This window comes from Acipenser ruthenus, chromosome 41 (genome assembly GCF_902713425.1).
Source record: "Acipenser ruthenus chromosome 41, fAciRut3.2 maternal haplotype, whole genome shotgun sequence".
NCBI lineage: Eukaryota > Metazoa > Chordata > Actinopteri > Acipenseriformes > Acipenseridae > Acipenser > Acipenser ruthenus.
Genome location: NC_081229.1, coordinates 430,241 through 446,951, shown reverse-complemented (window position 1 = coordinate 446,951; position 16,711 = coordinate 430,241). Strand labels below are relative to the sequence as shown.

The following is a 16,711-nucleotide window of genomic DNA, read 5'->3' as shown; positions in this document are numbered from 1 at the left end:
TGTGACATGCAAACGATTTAAATGCAGATATATATTTTTTTAATGTTTAGAAACAGATGGCGAGTTCAGCTTTAGGTCTTCCATTCCAGTCACTGTCACATGTATACGTCTGCATATATATATATATATAATACTTACTTTCTGACTTTAACTACAACTACTAGGATGACAATATTGACAGCTGCTACTAGTCCCATTATTACAATTATTATAGTATTCATTGTGGCTGAAATAAAAGAAAATGAGACAGAAAAAAATGTATTAGTATCTGTTCACTCTGTCTTTCACAGCAAAATCTCAGTCCAATCCCCAGTCTTAAATGCATGCTTTAAAAAGTAAGGGACCAATGATAAATGCACCGTTACATACACTTCCAACACCCTAAATGTGTCTGCAGTCCTGGAAGTCACCATTACGTAACAAAGAGCACATGTCCCGCCCAGCTGCTCTGCGGGGATTCAAAACACGTGTCGAAAGGTTCTGAAGCTCATGTTGATCAGAAGGACCTCGTCAATCCTCATTTCTTTGAGCTGAGCCCTTTATTCTAACCTGGCTGGTTTTATTCTTGTGAAATACTCTATCTTGCTCTTTTTTAATTTCCCATGTGATATGTCAATAACATGACTAAGCTGCCCATTCCAGACAAACAGGCAGTACTTACAGTTTACAGTTAATGGTACTACCAGAGATACACTCCTTCCAATCTCATTGATGGATTCACAGTAGTACTCTCCACTGTCATGGAGGCTTATGTTTTCAAAGATGAGACTCTGTTCAGGACCTGACTTCACGACATGGTTTCTACTCGTCTTAAACCAGGTGTAGCTGCTGACTGGTGGGTTTGCATTGCTGCTACAGGTCAGAATCACTGGAATCCCTGGCACTATTTCACCAGGAGGACTGACTGAGACCGAGGTGTTCCTTGGAGGGTCTGAAAGTCAGCAGAGAATGAACAGATCTTTATGACTAACTGAGGGAAAATGATGGCAATTTGTGGCTTGGAACTTGGTTCCAGGAGAATAGGTTTCAGGCCACTGCATGGCACACCAGGGGAGACTAGGGGTTTGATACAGCAAAGCTGCCTCACACTTGTCTCCCAGTCTCTTGGAACCATTTGCAAGCTGCGGTTCCTGAAAAAAGTGTCTTCGTATTGAAAGTATATCATACAGTATATAATACTGTTCATTAAAATGGATCAGTCCTTGTTCACTATACTCACATTTCACGTTCAACTTGAATGCTTTAGATTTTATATTGCTGTTCTCATTTGTAGCACAGTAGTAGTTTCCAGAATGTTCATAAGAAACATTAAACTGAAGATTGTTTGATGTTGCGTTCCTGATTGGCTGCCCCTCCCTGTACCAGACAAAGCTGCTCTCACTCAGGGGACAGCGGTCAAAGCCACAAGTCAGGGAAATGAAAGATCCTTCTTTCACATTATTAAATAGAACAGGGGGGTCCAGGATAACCTTTGGCTCTTCATGAAATAAAAAGGCATGTTAGTTAATTAACAAACACCAGAGAATCTGTAAGAACTCCATCTGCAACTAGAAACACTCAGTCAAAAAAGCTGAGTAAAACTGAAGAGACTTGACTGTCACAAGCCAATACTGTAAGTTTGAGTTTCCTTTAATTACTGTACATGATGTTGCAGTGAGTGCACCGTGCCCAGTGTGAAGAGGAATTCCAGTTGATAAGAAGGCACTATGAACATTGTTTGCTAATCATTTTTTGTTTGTTGTTTGCTGTTAACCAAGGTAAAGTCTATACATTGCTCCCTTATTAGACTGTGTTTTGCCATTTGCCTTAAACTGAGACTATTACTGCTAGTGAAATATCATTACTATAGTACTCTAATTGGCATGTCACTCAAGCTCTCCGGAACCAGGGTACCCTGTTTAAGAAGGGGCTCTGTCAGTTGCCACAACAGCATTCTAAACATTGATGTTACTGTACTAATAACTCATGGCACTTATGGTTTGCACAACCCTAACCAGACATCAGTGTTTTTTGTGAATGAAAAGCAAAACCTCCCAGGAAAATAAAATAAAAAGTCACATTGTGCTGTATCTGTGATAGAATGATTTGTAAGCATGGTATATATATATATATATGTATGTGTGTGTGTGTGTGTGTGTGTGTTACAAAGTGTTTCAATGATGATTAACATAAACATAAAATAAGTGGTGCCATTACTACTTGTGTGCCGCTAGAACTCACCAGTTACAGAAAGGTCCACTCCAGGGATACCAGTAAATTTAGTTTGAGGGGGATGTGTTTCAAACCTGAAATAATATCTGCCAGTGTCACTGCTTTGCAGATCCCGCATCTTTAACCTGCAGTTCCGGACTTTGTTCCCCAGATAGTCTGTCCGGTGTTTGAATGGAGGACTCACAAGGCTCTCAGTACTATGGTAAGCATAGATGGATGAATCAGCAGATATGGGACCAGTGTCAGGCAACCAAAACCACTTGACAGTTTGTATAGAAACCTCTGTGTTCCCACTGCGCTCGGGATAATAATACGTGCATGGTATGACCACAGAGGTTCCTCTCAATGCACACATCTGATCATGGGAGTAATGGACTTTAAACTCCAACTCTTGAATAGCTGGAAAAGATCAAGCAATCAAATAGGTTTTTAAATGACACAGCGATCAAGTACTGCACACACACATTTCTAATCAATGGAGAAAGAGGGTGTAGTGTCACGTTAGCGTGCAAGGCAAAGCCACTAGGTAGAGCTAGAGCGCTAGATACGTAGAGATTAAGCAGCGGGTTTATGGGTAAGAAAGAGGAGAGCTAATCAATAAAGAGACGTCTACGAGCTGAGTGAACCCAGATTGAGTGTGCTGTTTGTGTGTGTTTACTGAGATTGAACTATACAAAGGTTCAAGAGTAAGTAGCGCGGCTACGAAAAAATATATAGCGTTATACATCCCCACGTGTTGCTGCAACTGTTTATAAATAACGAACACGTAATCTGCCTTTTTATTCTTAACATCCTGTAAATATTTTACACTTTTAACTTTCAAATCTGTTTCAAAGCTCTTTTCAAAGGGGCAGCTCCAGTGTAGTGGGGTTTGAGATCTGTCCTCTAAATCACTGCAGGAAGAGCGATTAAAAAAAAAAAAAAAACACATAACAAGTGCTCTGGCTTTTCTGTTCCGTACCACAACATGAATTGTTATTGATGTGTTACCTGTTTGATAATGTGGGCAATCATCCTCAATAATAATAATAATAATAATAATAATAATAATAATAATACATTCTTACCAGGCACAAGAAGAAGAGCTGTCACTGAAATGAAGAACATCCCTTTGACCAGCATAGCTGCCAGTTCTTGTTTTTGTTTTTAGTCTTCAAACATTAGCAACTCACAAGAGCTACTAATAGGGAAATAGAAATGTCATATCATCTTTTACGTAACAAATGTATTAACAGAACATTAGGTCATTAACATGTTAAATATTATTAAAACTCAGATTACGAGTTTGCTCCGAACACATGTTTGTGCTTTTAATGAATGTATATCTTATTGCACAACACCATACTCATCATAAGACAGGTGAACTCAACTCGACTGGCTTTTAGTCTGCATTATATTTAGGTGCAGTTTAAAAATCACGATCAATGTATTTGGAAGAAGTCTCGTTCTTGTTTAAAACAATATGCAATCCCAAATGAATTCTTGTTGGTTTGCAAGCGAATGACATTATCAATGGAGATGTGAGAGAAACAATCTTCTGAGCCATGATGCAATGCAATAAGAAAAGTGGCAAAAGAGAAGGCGATCATAAAAAAAACAACTGTTTTTAATGTACTTGACTTTTGAATCTATTTTAAAATGTAGCTTTTTAAATATAATACATAAAAAATAAATATGTGGCCAGTTGTACATATAATTAGACACAATACGCAGTAATACACGTTCCATACATATGAATAACAACAATAGCTTCAAAAAAGCAATACACATTTTGAACGAGTCCCGTTCAGCTCGTCGAGACGTACGTCACATTGGGATCTGTATTCATTAATGTGTCAGACCCATAATGTCTCAATAAGGGACGTTTTCTGAGTGTCTGCGATACACCGAACACTTCTTTCCTTTCCGAGCGCAGTATCATGTCTTCGAATATCGAAGGTTCTCAAAACTCCAAGCAAGTTCTAAAAAGCCGCATCTTTCTTCCAGTTTGCGCATTATTAACTCTGTCAATTAGTTTGAAGTGATTCGTTATTACTTCACTAACGATTAAGGGAGCTCTACGCTGCCGGGTTTTACCATGAACCTTCCCACACGTAAACTATAGCAGAACCTTTCATTTTGAAATGCCCACGTTTACAACACATAACGCTGTCATGTCAACATGCTGCAATTGAACTGCAAATGTTAAAGGTATGTTAATAAAGAAAAGACAAAGAGCAAGAACAATGTAGCCTTAATTACTTCAAAAACGATGCATGCACTAGAACATGTACTGTATTATTATTGTACAATAGTACATGACAAAACATATACATAAATTAAATATACGACTTGCTTTAGTTACATGAATTGATTGCAGACACAATCTCGGCATGAATTCAATAGATTCTGCGATGTTGTCTCTAAACTTTCTCAGACGGGTAACATACCGGTACTTTATTACATCACCCAGACGGACGAGTGATCGATCATAAAGGGAATTATCAGTGTGTGTCAGTCCTCTGTGGGGACCGACACACATTGATACATACAGTCCAGTGTGACTGTGCGGCTACCAGGTCTGCAGAATCCTTTTTTGTATTACATTCCACTGTTTTTGTGTTTAATGTATAATTTACACCTTTATATTTAAGATCTAAAGAGACATTTGATTTGCTCTTCAGCAGTCATGTTTTTGTTCAAATAATATATAACTCACCTGTTACTTCGATTTTAATTGAAAGTCACAATTTCATTAATTACTGACAGATCTCTGCAGAAAGGCTAATCAGAACTGTTTCAAAGCAGTGGAGCAATAACTGGCGCTTCAGTGCAGAACCGCACGTTCCGACCACAGTGACGCGAAATCAGTCGTCACAATTAGCAGCACAATGGGTTGGTTAGAATGCGTTATATTGCCAGCCAATTACACGTTTTGCAAGCTAGAGGGCGCCAAGTCGTTAGAAACTGTACAGCTATGTACAGCAACGTTGTAAAACATCAAACACGCCAGATTGTTTTACCTTCCAGGGATCACTTTTGAACCTTTAACCAGCCAGTTGTGCATCATCTTTTACTAAATTCCAGCTGTGCACTTCTCATAGTTTTTAATATGAAAGAGGCTGCAAAAGCAAGAAAACTTCACACAGACGTCGAGGGGCTTGGTGGTTGTATTTCCATGCGATTAATACCATGTTATAGGACACAGGTATCTTTCAGGTCCAGGACATATACACCCCCTAAATTATAAATACAGTTTTATCGATATCATTCAGATGATGCAATGATTGTAACTTAATTTCTACTTTTTTCTTTCAGAATTGTCTGTTCTGATCATGTGGCTGGTAAGGAGGTCTCAGATAGAAATGTATTGTAATGTGCACGTAGGGCTGGTAGGTGACGTAATCACACACAAAGACATAAGCCCGATATACGCTCCTTACAAGGGAGCCGGATCTTTTGTACAGCGGTATCAGCTGTGTATGGATCGCCTGCCTGCGGGAACCAAGATCGCTACAGTATTATTCTTAATACGCGTCGCTGTGCTTTTTGTGACCCTTGTGTTTCTCTATGGTATGGTAAAGGGGAACCTGTGTCTTGTCAGTTTACTGTGTGTAGCTTGGGAGCTTCTGTTCATTTCCTTTCTCATGTGATTGTAAGCAGATATGCAATGTAGAAACTTCCTCTTTATAAAACTGCATCTGTCGTTCTTGTTTTCTATAACTACTGTTGCTATAACCACTCATTTTATTCTATTCATTCTTAAATCTGTGTTGATATTCAAACCATTTCCTACTGCTGGTTTACAGCCACTTACTACACCACTTATTTTGTAAATATTGTGTTTACATTAAACCGGCACACACGCTTGACTATTATAAATACAAAACACTAAACATGTTATTAATATAAAACAAATAAAAGAGCAAAGACAGCGGGGAGCAGCACAAGCTCTATGTAATATACAACACAAGTAAAAACAGGTATTGATACACTATGTAATATACAACACAAGTACAAACAGGCATTGATTGCCAATAGAACATCACACTTTAAACTTTCAGCACAATATTACATACAATGGTATTTGTTACTGGTATTTTATTCATAAAAACAAACTATTTACAGTCAAACACCTAGACTTCAGAAATAACATAATAATAATAATAAAACAAACAGGGTTCTTCCTCCTCTCACAGAAACCCTTTTCCCACTTTGTAAATAACGCCCTTTCATACACTGCAAAGTTAATTTCCATCTGCCACTAAATAGCAGTTCATTCACAACTCCTTGTCACTTGTAATCAGCTCGATGTTTTACCTGAAAAATAAAGAGTGATACATTGTGTGTGTGTGTATATATATATATATATATATATATATATATATATATATAAATCTGCCATGTTGGTGGGGATGGGGACACATTTGGGGGGGAAATATAAACATCCCTCAGACCCCGGACTAGAATGGTAAAGGCTCATACAGATTGTAAGCGTGTCATCTATTATCCAAGTGCAATCAAGGCGCTGCACTGAGAACTGTTTGTGATACTGTCACACACTGTCCAGAAATACACATCGAGACAAATAAAATAAGAGCCTCAACATATGGAGCAGTAGAGTTGAGCGTTGAACAAATAAGTTCTCTATGGGCGAGTTATGAAACTGGCATCAAGCACTTATTTTTGTTGGCTCATCCAGCTCATTCGTGAAACGTGCTTGTATTATTATTTATTTATTTAGCAGATGCCATTATCCAAGGCGACTTACAGAGACTAGGGTGTATGAACTATGCATCAGCTGCAGAGTCACTTACAACTACGTCTCTCCCGAAAGAAAGAGCACAAGGAGGTTAAGTGACTTGCTTAGGGTCACACAATGAGTCAATCCTACATGGGGTGGACAGTTCAGACTGGACTGATTTCTAGTAAATTTGATAGAAGCAGGGCATTGGTATTCTCTTGTTTGTTATTGGGCTCACCTGTAAAGTGTCGTAATCTGAGCTGAGGGTTTTTAGATCAATAGTAGCGTAGGTGTCACCTCCACTGCTGGGCTGGATATTCTGTAAAACAGCACACATACTATACAATGTATTGAATGTTAACTTGCAATGCTGACAGAATACCCTTTAACTCCATAGCCAAGTCCAATTTCAACATGTAATGGTTAAAAACAAGGGGCATGTTATTTTTGCAAAAACATGTTTTATGATTTTATTTTATTACAGTTTAGTTTGCACAGTTATTTGTTTGTAAGTTGGCTTTGTAAATGTAAGAGCTTACTGTACCTGGCTGTTTTCTTGTGGTGATTTTGATTTTAACCTTTTAGAGAAAAGAAAAACGTCAGATGGATTTTGATAAATGTTTGGCAGACAGTCTTAAGTTTTAAACCCATAACTCAATACGTGTACATGAGTTATAACATATAAATTGATGTATACATCATTAGGGCAGCAGTGTGGAGTAGTAGTTAGGGCTCTGGACTCTTGACTGGAGGGTTGTGGGTTCAATCCCAGGTGGGGGGACACTGCTGTTGTACTCATGAGCAAGGTACTTTACCTAGATTGCTCCAGTAAAAACCCAACTGTATAAATGGGTAATTGTATGTAAAAATAGTGTAAAAAAAAAAAAAGTAAAAGTATTTGTTTTAATTCTGTATTAACTGTAGATTGAATCACGGTTGCTGCAAGGACTATTTCATTAGAAGAAGGTCATTAGTTTTGTGTATAAAATGTATTTTATATCTTTATTTACACCTCCTTTTCCACATAGGATCCTTGCCATGTAAATCATGCTCCACTGCATTGCCGTTTGCATCTGTCATCTTTGACACAATCCTTGCAACATTCTCTTGTATTCACTGATGGCTTCCTCGATCACACCCATTGCCAGTATTTTGTATTGCAATTGGTCTAAGGTTTGTCATGGGTGCAAGCGAGCAATGTTGTGACGTATCAAGACATTTTACATTTAAAAAGATTGTGAGATACAGTGCATACAATACAGGAGGCAACAGTGGTAAGCAATGTGTTTACCAAACTTAACTATAGGTTTACTTATATAAATATGTACAATTTGCAATAAATATCAACATGTATGTGTTAATTTTAAATGTAGATCGGATCTGTCTAGTGTATAATGGATGATGAGTTCACTGATGTTTTAGGTAATCCTTTCCAGTCATTATCCCAATGTATAAGTCTGCAGATTATATATTTTGGATTTTTACCATTGGACACAAATAACTACCAGGAGGGCAAAGATGATGGCTGCTTGTATTCCCACTATTGCGACTAATATAGTATTCATTTTGTCTGAAAGAAAAAAAAAAAAGAGGAAAATAAATTGTTAATGCTGGTGTGCTAAACACTAAACCCTAAGCCCTAAATGCGTCTCCAGTCCTGGTAGTCACCATTACATAACAAAGAGCACATGTCCCGACCAGCTGCTCTGCTGAGATTCAGAACGGAAGGAGAAAAATGTCAGGAAGCACTTTTTTTTTTTTTTTTTTTTTTTTTTTTTTACACAAAGTTATAAATATATGGAATAGCCTACCAGGGTTGGAGTCTGAGGTGTCCCTTGGACCATCTGTAGTGAAAGAGATTGATAATGAACGTTCAATGTACCAATACTGGTACCTTGTCTATAACTTACCTTCCATTTAGTCAACAGGAAGAGGATTGATTGAGACTGATGTATGTTTTATTTATTTATTTATTGTGTAAAAAACAGTGTAAAAAACAGTACTTGAATTAAACAGAGCATCATCGCCAAAGCTGATAACACTTTTTACAAATGCTGAAACTGTTCTTGGGTATTTTGTTTTTTTTAAAAAAAGAGCGCATAGTGTATACAAAGTGCAACACAGTCCTTGTGCAGGCAAACAGACAGTACTTACATTTTACACGTATTTGCACTGCCGGAGATATTTGTCTTCCAATCTCATTGCTTGATTCACAGTAGTACTCTCCACTGTCACAAAGGCTGATGTTTGCAAAGATGAGATTCTGTTCACTCCCTGATTTCATGACATTACTTTGATTCTTGAACCAGGTGTAGCTGCTGACTGGAGGGTTTGCATTGCTGGTGCAGGTCAGCGTCACTGAGCTCCCTTCCACTATTCCACCAGGAGCCCTGACTGAGACAGAGGTGTTCTTTGGGGAGTCTGAAAGTCAGCACAGAATGAGCAGATCTTTATGATTAAATACTTAATAAGTGTGTTTCAGGAGCAGGTTCTCAATATTCTAAAGCATCACTGTTTTCTTGCAGTAGTGCGAGAGCTAAAGGGGTAGCAATGACTTGTGCATGTCAGGCTGATCCTGTGCACAGCACTAGCAGTGGAGCAGTAGGTGCTAAAGTAATACAAAGAACATGAGACATGGAAGAGATAACGGGGAGCCAGAGGGATGTGAATGAGTCAAACCCAATAGAGGCGTGAGTTAGCAGGCTGTTTCTACAATTGCATGAGTGATGTGCGTCAGGGGCAGTCTTCCCTTCCGGACCTACGCTTTTAAACTTCATTTTCTGGTCTTGGTTACTGTTTTTATTGCTGGATTGATGGATTAATAACAGTGCTGTTGGAGTATACTGTGTGTGAATATGACTTATTGAAAGTATTCAATACAGTATATCATAGTGTTCATTAAAATGCCTCAGAGCCCTTGTTCACTATACTCACATTTCACAATCAAGTTAATTTCTTCAGATTTAATGCTGCTGTTCTCAGCAACAGCACAGCAGTACTTCCCAGAATGCTCATAAGAAACATTAAACTGAAGTTTGTTTAATTTTTCGTTGCTGATTGGCTGCCCCTCCCTGTACCAGACAAAGCTGCTCTCACTCAGGGTGCAGCGGTCAAAGCCACAGGTCAGGTGAATGAAAGATCCTTCTTTCACAGTATGATCTGGAACAGGAGGGTCCAGGGTAACCTTGGGCTCTTCATGGAATAAAAAGACATGTTGGTTAAATAACAAACACTCAATTCTAAAACCAGAGAAAAAAAAACAAAAAAAAAAAACAAAAAAAAAAAACAAACACACACACACAACAGATCAAGAAATCTCAGCCCAGTAAGCACACATTGACAAGATATTTTCAGTGATATGAAACAGAATACATGCTCAGTATGGTTTGGGGCAAAGTTTATTAAAACATGTTATTGGAGGAAACTTCTCAAAAACACTCACCAGTTATTGAAAGGGACACACCAGAGACACCAGTCCATTTAACATGTTGTAGATTTGTTTCAAATCTAAAATAATATCGGTCAGTGTCACTGCTTTGCAGATCACGTATCTGTAGCGTGCAGTTCTTCACTTTGTTCCCCAGATACTCTGTCCGGTGTTTATATTCAGGACTCACATTGATCCCAGTGCTGTGATACACGTATGTGTCTCGATCAGAAATACCAGGAAAAGAACTCCTGAACCACTTCACAGTTTCTACAGTTAAATTTGTAAAGCGTTCAGGATAATCATATGTACAGGGTATGACTACAGAGGATCCTCTCAATGCACACATCTCTTGCGGAGGATAATTCACTCCCCAGTCATCACCCTGAACAGCTGAAAAAGATTACATTGCGAACATGGAATAACATTTAACATGCTTACTAAAAAAAAAAAAAAAAAACACTGTTGTGTGCGTCTAGTACAGTAGAATAATTCAGATCAATTGGATAAAGGAAAGATTTCCAGACTTATCTTTCATTGCTGAGAACTACTGCCTGCACAAGACTATTCATAAACACATTATTGAATCTGAAGCCAGGGAATTAAAATCAAACACTAAGGATATACAGTGGCTGCTTGAGATCTTGTTTCATGTTGATATTCACTCACGCGGTTTATGTGTGCATTTCAGATTAGGGAAGCTCTCAATGGTAAAGCAAAGCTTCAGCATTGTTGTTAATGCAGTCGTGTTTTCAAGGAATCTAATGCTATGTCTGTTTTTGATTGTAAAGCTCCACAGCACAAGACAGTACTGCATGTGTTAAATGGGTGCTGTTCTTGTGTGTATTCCACAGACACGCTGTCCGCTGTTTGAAGGCAGGACTCACATCCTGCTTTTCAATGGGTTTCTTTTTTAATTGAAGATGATCAGTGCCATGCCAGGGTAACATTGTCAATGAACCAAGATCCATGATAATGAGGGCTTTTCTTACTGAGTTTAAACATGTTTAACAGCGCTAGTGCTAGCAGGAGCTGCCTGCAGCTCAACAGGCTTACAGAGTGTCAGTGTGAACGGGTTTGAACAGTGGAGGCTGCACTGCGGAGGGGGTGCTAAACAGACACCAGGTACATGGAGTTTATTAAAAACACTGTGGCACAACCAAGTTTTAAACACTTGCATATCGAGAATGTTCCTTCAATACAATATACATTTCTATTGCATTGTTTTTAAATATTCACACACAATACTGTCCTTAATATTATATTCTAATACATACTGTATAGAAGTAGTAGGCTTACCAGGCACAATGAAAAGACTTGTCACTAATGTGCAGAATATTTCTTTGACAAACATTGCTGCTTGTTCCAGTTTGTGATTTTTATGTGTATTGTTTTTTCATTCTGATAGAGAAACAAAAGAAATGTAATGTAATTACACAACCAATACAATGAATGTACATTCCTGTATGTATCTTATATTTAAACATTGTATTCAAAATCACTAAATGATAATATATCTCCTAATATACCCTTAATGAAATGCAAGTGTAAAATACTGTATAGTCTAATACTGTGTAGTCTAATACTGTATTAATGTATATTTAAAATAGTCAAATATGGTTCTACTTTATTTCAGAGTAATTTGTTTAGTTTATTCACCGTTACAGTTTATTTCAAATACAACAGAGGATGCTCATTTGGTGTTAATAGTTAGTAAATCTATATTAACATATTTGCAAAGCAATAAAAAAAATGTTTAATAAAAAAAAAACCTAATTTGCTGAAAACTAACCCAATTTCAATGATATCATGTACTTGGAGCTGACAATTCCAAAAAAGGGACTTTATGTTAATGTACATAGGTTACTATATATATGCCAACACTTCTCAAATAAACATGTGTTCATATGTAAGTGAGCAAGTTAATAAACATTTACTACAATTTAAAAAGCCCTAAACAGGGTGACAGGTATTAGTCTAAATCCTATTGAATTTTATATTCTGTTGTGGTAAGCATTTACCTTCCCTAAATAAATAAACATTTTCCCCCCATACTGTATGTCATCTGTACTTAAATCAGTAAATATAGGGTGCACAAGGTCCTGGAGAGCCCCTAACCAGCAGGTTTTATGGGTGTCTTTTGCTATATCAGTGGCTAAAGACCAGGAACACCTGTTCATCTTAACTAATTAAGCCAATAATTGGTTCAATTAAGTAACAGAGAATGGTTAAAACAAAAACCAGCAGCCCCACTAGCTCTCCAGGACCAGGGTTGGAGACCCCTGCCCTAGGGAGTACAAGCCAAGGCTAGTCAAAGTTTGTATCCTTGCAAAGGAGACAGTTGTGTCCAAGTGCAGTAGAGACGGCAGGCTTCGTGCTGCTTTGTGCAATAATACATAAATCACAATACCAACAACAAGAGAAAACATAAAATATGCAACATGTAAAAGTGCCCCATGTTATTTGACACTATGGAAACATTACAAGGGAATGTTACTCACCAGTTTGATTGAGATGAAGAGCAATAACCAAGGCTTAGGCTCACTCCTGCTAGATATCTTTGGATAGACAGTCAGTGCTGACCGACTCAAATTTGTAGAACTACTTCAGGATTGAAGTGGTTTGCAGATATTTCTCCATTTCCTAAAACAATTTACACAGCAAATTTGAATCCGCGAATTTAACACAGAGTGTTAAATTCAACACTTTTGAAGTGTTGAATTTAACACAGTGTTAAATTCAACACTTTTGAAGTGTATATATGGGAACCACCACAAAAGTGTTAAATCAACTGTAAACGAGTTGTCACTCACTGTCGTTCGCTGCCCCTTTAAAAATTGTAATAAATAAATGCATTTTTACTACACAATAAATGCATTTTTACTACACAGTTGCGCTAATTTTAATAAACAAATACAAAAACAAACAAAAAACAAACACCTAGCTCCTTTGGAGCACTAACTAAACTGTATGCAGGTCCCTGATTATCCTGCAGGACAGCAAAGCCGTTTACCTGGCATCAACAGAATACACTCTAACCACTTCATACAAGGGTGACTGCCTGGAAACACAGCACACCACCTTCTGCTTCCTTCTAACAACAATCATGAGCAGAGTGACTGCCTCTCTTAAATACCCTGCACCTGGTTCTGATTTACAACTACCACCAGGTGCAGGGGATAATTAACAATCAAATAATTAACTGAAAATTAAACAATAAACAATTAGACTAAACAAATGTGCCTATGCACATGTTTTCTGCAGGGAGGATTTAACCCACTCCCTGCTGTCTTACACAACACTTTTAAAAGTGTTGAAATTCTAACACCATCTCAGAGTTCATTTTCTAACACTGAGTGTTGGACATAAACACCACATCTGTGCTAATAGCACTATGCTCAGTGTTGCAACACAGCATTTTCCCAACACTAGCTAGAGTCAAAAATGTACTCTGTACCAGTGTAAACAACACTAGCACAGTGAAAAATGAGCATGTCTCTGAACATTGAGTTAGAATATTACCCTGTACCGTGTAGCCAACACCAATAAAGTGACAATATGGCGTGTTTTTCAATACTGTTTGTAGTTACATTTTTACTCAATTCCAGTGTAACTAACACCAGCAAAGTGAATACCTTATTCATGTTACCTTTTGCCAGTTGGTCAATGATATTCTAAAAGCTAAGTTCAAAACACTGCACAAGTTACAATTTAGAAAACTGACAAGTGGAATAATTAAGACATTTATTATGAACCGTGGCAGAATTGCATAAAATGTCATGTTGAAACATAACATAGAAGTTCCATTGACACAAAACGGAGTCTGCACAAAAGATCATTGGGGTGCACTAATCCTCAAAATATATGACATGAGATGGTGGACATTTAAGTCCTGATTTTTTGCAATTCTGCATTTTAAGCCATATCTACAATGTCTGCACAAATGTCATTTTTAAAAATCAGTTCAAGTGCTTTTGACCATATTCACTTATCCACAGCGAGTCAATAGCATTCTAGAGATCACTCAAATAAATGGTGAGGTATCAGGGTATCAGCCACAATGGTAAAATTAACTTAAGCCTGGATTTAAAACAGCCAAATTCCCAGGGAAATGTTAAGACCAACATTTTTCCTGGCTTCCTATTTAACCTAAACTGCTTTTTTGACCAAATTGGCCTCATTGGCCGAACAAGCATATGACTTATCATTCTTAGAATACTAATCTTAGTTTCAGAGTAATTGAAAAATACATTTCTCTGTAAATTTGGCTGTTTGAATCCAGGCCTTAGTGTACATTGAATATTACACAAGGCAACAAACTGAAACAACATAAAAAATGAGTCATTTCTATATGACATCTGTAGATCAGACGGTTTATAATATCTCAAGTTGACCTGTTTGGCCACTGACACCTGTTTCTCCTCATTTTCCACAACATTAAATGCATGAAGCTGCTCAACAAAAAAGTTTTCAGCTCAAATACCACAAAAAAAATCTGATCGCTTTGCAAAAAGATATCAATTATTTTGCTAAACACCGGCATTTCATCTTTAATGTCTGTACAAATTGCAAGACCAATGCGATATTCAACTCCATTGCATCTGACCCAGGATGTAAGACGTATCTCGCTTAAAAGACCAAATTGTAGGTTTTCGGAGATCAAGTCACAGTTATCCATCTCATTCAGCCGCTGTGTTTTAACTGGCCCACACTCAATACCTTTGATGGCCATTGACTCCCAATGGTAGGCTAAGGCTATTTGATGTTTTTTCACAAGCGAGTTGGTCAAGTTTTTGAAATTCTTAATGCTGTTCTTAAAGAATTTGTGCTTCGCTTCAAACCTCATGGTCCAAACATGTAGCAAAGGACCAATTCTGCGTATGCACTCTGGATAATGTATCATAAAATGATGCTTTGGAATTAGGTTATTGACAGGGTACAACTCTTTAAACAATCTGTGATGCTCTTGAATAAGGTGCTTAAGGTAAATAGTCGTTCCTTCTGTAACACTTGGGAAGAACACAATGTTGATTATGTCCAACAACAACAATAGTATTATTTATTATTTTGCAGACACCCTTATCCCGGGCGACTTACAATTGTTGCAAGATATCACATTATTTTTACATACAATTACCCATTTTTACAGTTGGGTTTTTACTGGAACAATCTAGGTAAAGTACCTTGCTCAAGGGTACAGCAGCAGTGTCCCCCACCTGGGATTGAACCCACGACCCTCCGGTCAAGAGTCCAGAGCCCTAACCACTACTCCACACTGCTGCCCCAGTGTGGTGTAAATGCCAATGTCTGTTTCCTTCAGGCACAATATCTCCAAATATAAGAGAGGTTTGTAATTAAACACTTGTTTGGGTAGCATTAAGGTCAATACCATTGCCAGCCTGCTGCAAGTTTATCTTTATTGGACAATTCTTTTTCTCGAAATAGCCATAGTTAAATGCATAAATTCTACAGAGCAAGTTCTCCCTTGAGATGAAGTTTTTAACCAAATATTCAAAGAGCATTTTTATTTCATACTGTCCTACCCCCTCCAAGATGTAATGCATGATGTCAAACACAAAATTGTCAGACACATTGAAATATGCCAAGGTCTTTAGGATGCTGTTGCACTTTATGCCAAAGCCTGACGTTGTTAAACACTTTTTTTAAAGGCATGTTTAGTTCTTTAAAAAGTGTTTTACAAAGTGGGGATGTCCCCACAACGTCGTTTTTTCAGGAGTTACTATCTTTGTGGGGACATTTTCTCAAATCTTGTCCACACATTGATAGTAATATCTACCCCCCCCCCCCCCCTATTTGAAATATTTGGTTACAGTGCAGAACGAAACCCGTGACAGGAGCAAAGCTGTGTCCTGCGCCAAAGTGGTTACCGTCGATGTGTATGACAAACACGTCATCATCCCACCTCAGCCACTGACCCATTGTGTGACCCTGAGGAAGTCACTTAACCTCCTTATGATCTGTCTTTCGGGTGAGACGTAGTTGTAAGTGACTCTGCAGCTGATGCATAGTTCACACACCCTAGTCTCTGTAAGTTGCCTTGGATAAAGGCATCTGCTAAATAAACAAATAATAATCATGCGCAAGGGAGACCAAGGGCAAGTCATGGCATGGTATCATTATAATACATTTAGCTTTGGTCAAGATTTCTTCTCTGGAAGCCTGGAAAAACTCATTGGTCCTCCTGCAGACGGGATTGGAGTATCAAACCTGCAAATGCTTATCTCCCAGTGCATTGCTGGAGTGGAAACAGGTGCATCTTGTGAAGTGTTGAAAGTTTCTGAGAAATTAGACACCTGTAGCATGTCTGCTGCATGAGAGAAACCCAACAC

General features: G+C 37.9%; 2 protein-coding genes across 8 annotated transcripts; both read right to left on the bottom strand.

Annotated features, from left to right (window-relative positions):
- Positions 1-134: 134 nt before the first annotated feature.
- On the bottom strand, positions 135-5,260 carry LOC117964960 (B-cell receptor CD22-like). The gene is made up of 4 exons (XM_059010602.1): positions 5,214-5,260; positions 1,220-1,356; positions 662-931; positions 135-226 (listed from the first exon to the last, which is right to left on the bottom strand). Exons 1-4 carry the CDS (start codon positions 5,258-5,260, stop codon positions 135-137), a joined length of 546 nt encoding a protein of 181 aa, XP_058866585.1.
- A 1,016-nt stretch (positions 5,261-6,276) lies between these two features.
- Positions 6,277-13,643, bottom strand: LOC117433852 (B-cell receptor CD22-like). Of its 7 annotated transcripts, none has more exons than XR_009311390.1 (11): positions 13,375-13,638; positions 12,863-13,004; positions 11,661-11,762; positions 10,377-10,564; positions 9,869-10,126; positions 9,089-9,355; positions 8,746-8,778; positions 8,420-8,504; positions 7,479-7,512; positions 7,173-7,253; positions 6,277-6,510 (listed from the first exon to the last, which is right to left on the bottom strand). XR_009311390.1 is itself a non-coding variant. In XM_059011226.1 (11 exons), the coding sequence occupies exons 3-11, from the start codon at positions 11,713-11,715 to the stop codon at positions 6,484-6,486; spliced, it is 1,218 nt and encodes a 405-aa protein (XP_058867209.1). In that variant the 5' UTR covers positions 11,716-11,762; positions 12,863-13,004; positions 13,375-13,639; the 3' UTR covers positions 6,277-6,483. The 7 variants fall into 7 exon arrangements, 5 of the variants coding, with proteins under 5 accessions (XP_058867209.1, XP_058867210.1, XP_058867212.1 ...); XM_059011226.1 differs by having other exon boundaries at positions 10,377-10,754; positions 13,375-13,639; XM_059011227.1 differs by having other exon boundaries at positions 10,377-10,754; positions 13,411-13,639.
- Positions 13,644-16,711: the final 3,068 nt, after the last annotated feature.

Coding starts and splice junctions, on each gene's coding strand:
- LOC117964960 (XM_059010602.1), bottom strand. CDS start 5,260: ATGATGCACAACTGGCTGGTTAAAGGTTCAAAAGTGATCCCTGGAAG. Junction 1,357..5,213: donor TCAAAAGTGATCCCTGGAAG/GTAAAACAATCT, acceptor TGTCTGGTACAG/GGAGGGGCAGCCAATCAGGA. Junction 227..661: donor AGTACCATTAACTGTAAACT/GTAAGTACTGCC, acceptor CTTTTATTTCAG/CCACAATGAATACTATAATA.
- LOC117433852 (XM_059011226.1), bottom strand. CDS start 11,715: ATGTTTGTCAAAGAAATATTCTGCACATTAGTGACAAGTCTTTTCATT. Junction 10,755..11,660: donor AAGTCTTTTCATTGTGCCTG/GTAAGCCTACTA, acceptor AATCTTTTTCAG/CTGTTCAGGGTGATGACTGG. Junction 6,511..7,172: donor CAGATTACGACACTTTACAG/GTGAGCCCAATA, acceptor TTTATTTTTCAG/GTAAAACATCGAGCTGATTA.